At 36.6% G+C, this 6074-nt stretch overlaps 1 protein-coding gene across 1 annotated transcript; it reads left to right on the top strand.

The window, feature by feature from the left end:
- Positions 1-930: 930 nt before the first annotated feature.
- Positions 931-4746, top strand: LOC306867189 (C-type lectin domain family 4 member M-like). The gene is made up of 4 exons (XM_079412771.1): positions 931-1135; positions 1842-1969; positions 2081-2187; positions 2297-4746. The coding sequence occupies exons 1-4, from the start codon at positions 994-996 to the stop codon at positions 2475-2477; spliced, it is 558 nt and encodes a 185-aa protein (XP_079268897.1). The 5' UTR covers positions 931-993; the 3' UTR covers positions 2478-4746.
- Positions 4747-6074: the final 1328 nt, after the last annotated feature.

The following is a 6074-nucleotide window of genomic DNA, read 5'->3' as shown; positions in this document are numbered from 1 at the left end:
GTTATCTAAAAAAGGCAAATAAACTAAAAAGACTGATGAAAAGAGGACAAAACAATCTTGCACCAACACATAGGCCTATATTAAAATATTTTTGAACTACTAATGACAGCCTTTACTAGAATTCATAACATTTTATTGTATACTTGTTTATTGTGGTATATTTTGTCTAACTTGTAGAGTTTATAATAGATAATCTGTTAAGGGAATAGACTTTCCCTATAGATTTATACACTATTACAACTGTGCTATGTTGTAACTATTGTTGCTAAATGTGCAGGCTGTTGTTTTTCATAACAAATGCTATATAGATTATTAAAAAATGCTACAATTAAGAACTATGCTACATTTTTTATAAGAGCATGTAAGTCAGAATCGAGAGCCATGTGTAACCTGGCCTTCACATATTCCAAGAGATGGCATAGATTCAATCATTAAGAGCCTGATCAGCCGGGGTAAGAAATAAACATCAATATAAGAAAATGTTAAATTGACTTCCCATGGCATGATGAATTAGAACATTCTGTCAAACTATAGCCTATAAGTGCCAAAGTAATGTAAAATACTTTATATAGGCTATCTGTAAACAAGTAGGCTAATGGTTAACTAGGCTATTATTGAAGTCATGTTATTGAACTTTGCATGTGTGGATAATAGCACAAAATACCTTTTTACAAAAATACATATATAAACAAAAAATCAAATAAATAAACCTTATGAGGGAACATGACGCAGGACTCCATTAAAACAGCTCACACTTCAACCCCCCAATATTCAAACCAAAACTATGCCCTTGACTACAGTGCAATTTCATTATGATCTGCAGTATATGAGTACAAAACATAAAGCTCCCCCCCTCCCATAAAAAAGCATACGCCTTACTAGAATATCACATGTTCTTGACCACAGAGGTGCCTCAAAAGCAGAAGTTCAGAGCAGTGCAGCCTACTTAAAGCAACAACTTCTAATAATCTCACATTTACATCTATCTTATTAATGGAATTCATGGAACATGGAATGGATAAAGATGAAGATAACGAGGAGATGGACATCTATGCTAATGTACATTCTTTAAACATTCATGATGTCAGGACAGAAGCAGAGAACATCAGGAAACACCAAACACCTCAACACACAGGTACTGCGACTCATTTCATTATAACAACAACAACACATTTGATACAGGATACACCAAGTTATATGAGTGTTCAATAATCTTCAGGGAGTGATTGTGTGAAGATCAGAAGATACAGATCAGCTGTAGTGTGTTTGGTTCTGCTGTGTTTTCTGCTGACTGCAGTCATAGTGCGGTGTGTCATCTTCACTCAAGAGAGACAACAGCTCATATCCAAGAATACAAACCTGATCACTGAGAGAGAACTGCTAATGCTCAAGAACTCAAGCCTGACCAATGAAAGAGAACAGCTAATGCTCAAGAACACAAACCTGACCAATGAAAGAGAACAGCTAATGCTCAAGAACACAAACCTGACCAATGAAAGAGAACAGCTGCTATTTAAGATCACAAACCTGACCAATGAGAGAGAGCTGCTAATGCTCAAGAACACAAACCTGACCAATGAAGGAGAACAGCTGCTATTTAAGATCACAAACCTGACCAATGAGAGAGAGCAGCTGAGAAATGAACTTCAGATTTGTGGTAACGTTTCTATTGTCTATGTAGTTATTTGCTATACAGCAGACATTAAAAAACCATGAGTAGGGTTGTGGTCTCTGTAACTTTCTGTACACACAATATATGATTATTTTATCTGTTATAAGATACAGACAGATGAGTGTAAATGGGAATAAAAAGCTAACAGCTGAACTGGTTCTGTTAACAGTTGGATGGACTTGCTATCAATCCAGTTTTTACTACAAGTCCAATGAGAAGAAGAATTGGACTGAGAGCAGAAGATACTGTACAGAGAGAGGAGCAGATCTGATCATCATAAACAACAGACAGGAACAAGTGAGTGAAAAGCAGTTTTATGTGTTTATAGTGTTTAGCAGCTAAATGAGAGATGATCAGATGAAGTGTGTCTATTCATGAAATAAATGTGCAACTGTTTCTTTTGCTCAGGATTTTGTTCAGAACATGTCTGGTGCTGATGTAGTTTATATTGGTCTGACTGATATTGATGTAGAGGGCAGATGGAAATGGGTTGATGGCAGCACACTGAACTCTAGGTGAGAAATCACTGAACTGATCTGATTATTATGTAATAAATGATTCTCAGTCAGTATCATATCACACAGAAAGCAGCACTGATCATCTAATGCTGACCTGTACTTTCAGCTTCTGGGCGTCCAATGGACAAATAACAGAGCCAAATGGAGGAACAAGAGAGAACTGTGCTGTGACTGTGGCTATACCTCCACCAGAGTGGTCTAATATAGTAGGATGGCTTGATGTTGAATGTAATACAGCTTATCAATGGATCTGTGAGAAGAGGATTTCACAAATCAAACTGCCATAGAAACATCACACACCTTTTTGACACAAGTTCAACAGTTCAAAACTTGTAATAACTTCTCATGTAAAGCAGTATTTCTCAACCTTGTAACTAGCAAATGCCTTCAACTGCACATTTAGAATATTTATTTTGTCAGACACCCATTTCATGTGCTGGAGTTTCTTCTAATGAGTGGATGAGTTGAGTTGTTTCATAGGGATGAACGATACCTCTAACTGTATTTTCGATCCGATACCGATATTTTCAAGCCCAGTATCGTCGATATCGATAACTCGACTAAACTGATCTTTTAAATTATTAAAAGAATATAATCCGTAATTATACTCACTTAATAGATGTTTTTTTATTTTTTTTTATTTAACATTTCATAGGCTTTTTTTGTTTTTGTTTACACTGTCAGAAATAAAATAAATTGGATTTTAGCCCTTTACTGGGGCAGTAACCTCAAAAGTGCACCTACCCTAAAAGAGAGCATATTAGTACATACAAATATGCTGTCACGAATCCGGTCTGTGGCCTTCCGCTCGATAGCCACCAGAGGTCGCCTCTCCATCATATTGACTCTCACACCACGCAGCACACTGAACTACAATTCCCATCATTGCACTGACGACACACATACAGCTGATTGCACTAATCACGCTCACACCTGAGAGCTATCACACAATCACACACTCTACTTAAACCATGGACTTCCTCTTCCTCTCTGCCGAGCATTATCCTGCGTGTGCTGTTCACCCTTCTGTGTTTTGTTCTCTCTTGTGTCTTGCCCGTGTCATGTCTGTTCACCAGTGTTTGATCCCGCCTGTGTATTGTTAACCTGTCTGTGTGTATGTTTAGCTCTGAGTCTGGTCCTGCGTTTAACACTCCAAGTGTTAACTGCCTTACCGAGCCTGTCCTGTGTTTTCTGCTAACCTGTCTGTGTGTATGTCTAGCTCTTAGTTCTGTAAGTCTTAGTTTAGTATGTTTATAGTCTCGTTTCCTGTTTACTGCTTGTGTACCTGGATTATCTTTCTGTCTTTCCCCTTGGACTCTGTTTGTATTATTAAAAGTTTGCACATGGATCCGCACGTCTCACGTATTGTTCGACTCGTTACATATGCATGCTTTAAGTGTAGATAAGTTACAAAGGTGCACCTTTGAGGGTACCTCATGAAAAATAAACATGGTGTTACATAAGTACTACAATGTATTATTATTATTATTACGGAGTGTCTATTTACACTAATTTCGCCCACTAACGTGTGATTGGGTTAGTCAACAATAAAAAAAGAAGTTAGTTTAGCATCAGTTTCAGTGGCGTAGATGGTAAGGCGCATGCTTTTTGACGCGATCGACCCGAGTTCGAGCCCACCTTTTGCCAAACATTTTTTTCTCCCTTTTCAAATCTCATATCGCATCAGAAAGGCATTTATTTTCAATAAAAATGAAGGAAATAATAAAAAAGTTTAAAATAAAGTATCGGGTAGGGTTAGGGTAGGTGTAGGGAGGGCTTTATTGTCCCAATAAGGTGGCATCCATTTAATAAATTAAAATTATCATTTACACTCAGTACGTTATTATTGCGTACTGTTTTATAATGTACTACAATACTGAGGTGCAGATAATTGCCACTATTTGCAATAAGTAGTATAAATAGCAGAAAATCTTGCTATTTTAACTTAGTGTAAATAGAATCCATCGCTATTTGCCCTTAGTGTAAATAGCACCTGTCACTAAAAAAATATGCTATTTGCACTTAGTGCAAATAGCCTCTGCCTTATTATTATGGTAAATTTGTGGTTACTGTAGTTTTACTACAAATACTGTGGTAAACTGTGGTTACTGTAATAAAACCATGGTTATTTTTTTTTAAAGGCTCCCAGGCTGCTGTACTCCTAAAGGTGAAACTTTAGTATGTTTTTTCTGACAGATTTATTAATAGCAATTACAGAACCTAACACAATCCATTTGAACTTTTAACAACCAGTTTAAATAAATGTACTTGCACAAACTAGCCTATTTAAAATAAATATTACATAAATAAACCACGTTTGGGGTTAGTAAAATTTTGTAATATTTTTTAAATAAGCCTCATGCTCACCAAGGTTGCACTTATTTGAACAAAAATACAGTAAAAACAGCAATATTGTGAAATATAACCATTAAAATGACTATTTTCTATTTTAATATATAATTTAAAATGCATCTGTGATCAAAGCTGAATTTTCAGCATCATTACTCCAGTGTTCAGTGTCACATGATCCTTCAGAAATAATTATAATATCATTTGCTGCTCAAGAAACATTTCTGATTATTATTGCTGCTTCATATTTGTGTGAAAACCGTGATGCATTTTTCAGAATTAATTTGATACATAGTAACAATGATATGTAATGTAATAATGCGGCAATGGTTTATCAAGATCTACTTATGCTTCTGATGCTTTTGGGAAACGCAGTTCTATTTGAACAAACACTGTGATTGAGCCATGCATCAGGTCAGGAGCGAACGCTGTCTGTGATTGATTGGTTTTTGCATGTGTTCTGATGAGCAGGAGAAATAGCTCTAACACAATTAGACTAACACTTAAAAGCTTATTTATGCACAGAATATCTTCATAAATAAAATTAGTGGTTAGAAAAATGCACTTTAGAATAGATATTCAGTGTTTCCCCTATAAATCTTTCCAGCAGCGGTGCTGTTACGTGCCGGAGGTTGTTACCAAGCCGCTTGCGGGGGGTCCAAGGGCATGCACCCCCGGAAGATTTTTTTTTTTTAAATAACCCCTTAAACCATGACTTCTGGCAAGTTTTGTGGATAGAAATGCACATTTTGAGACATACAAACTTGACATACCATCAACAGAAGGCATGATTATTGCAGCGCGTACCTTGAACTGGTCACAAACAAGATTAGGACAGGATTATTCATGTTTTTCTTTTGTGTTAATTTTCAGATGTAAGGTAGAAATAGATAGTGGAAAAATTAAACGGCACAACCCAGAAAAAGATTATTTACAATTTATTTAAAATTTTATCCTAATGGCAAGGGCCACACCCAATCTGTGAGCACTTAATTTTTCTGGGCTTTTCATAGAAGATTCATATCATGTAGGGTGTCATATCAGGTGAGTTTTTATTGATCGGATGTTGGGTTATTTTTTTGTGAAAAAAGGTATGTACCAGGTATCTGCATGAAGAGATTTCAGTGTGCCTGGAGCTGTAGGCATACAGAAATCACGTCAATATGTCTTAATGAATGAATAATGGATCGGATTAAAATCACCCTATTCAGTGTGGAAAAGTCACGCTCACAGTTCACACTGGAGATTGGTATGCCACAGGATTTCACCCATCTGAAAAATGAATGGTATTTTCAATACCAGTGAAAATTCACGGTTTTCGGTACCAATTTCGCAGTTCGCTTTCCGCGCGCCCACATTTGAAATATTTGCATATGAACGTGAATGTGAACGGCCCCTTATGGCAACGTGACATTAGCCTAATCAAAAATAATTTCCATTTGTGGCTCTTTCCTCCTTTCTTGTCAACAAGTGGATTCAGAGCCATCGCATTAGCAGCGCCGCCGGTCGCCATGTTTGTGTTTTTAGGTAAGTGA

Source organism: Barbus barbus, assembly GCF_936440315.1.
Source record: "Barbus barbus genome assembly, chromosome: 4".
NCBI lineage: Eukaryota > Metazoa > Chordata > Actinopteri > Cypriniformes > Cyprinidae > Barbus > Barbus barbus.
Note: the sequence above shows the minus strand (reverse complement) of the source record. Positions and strands in the feature narration are given on the sequence as shown.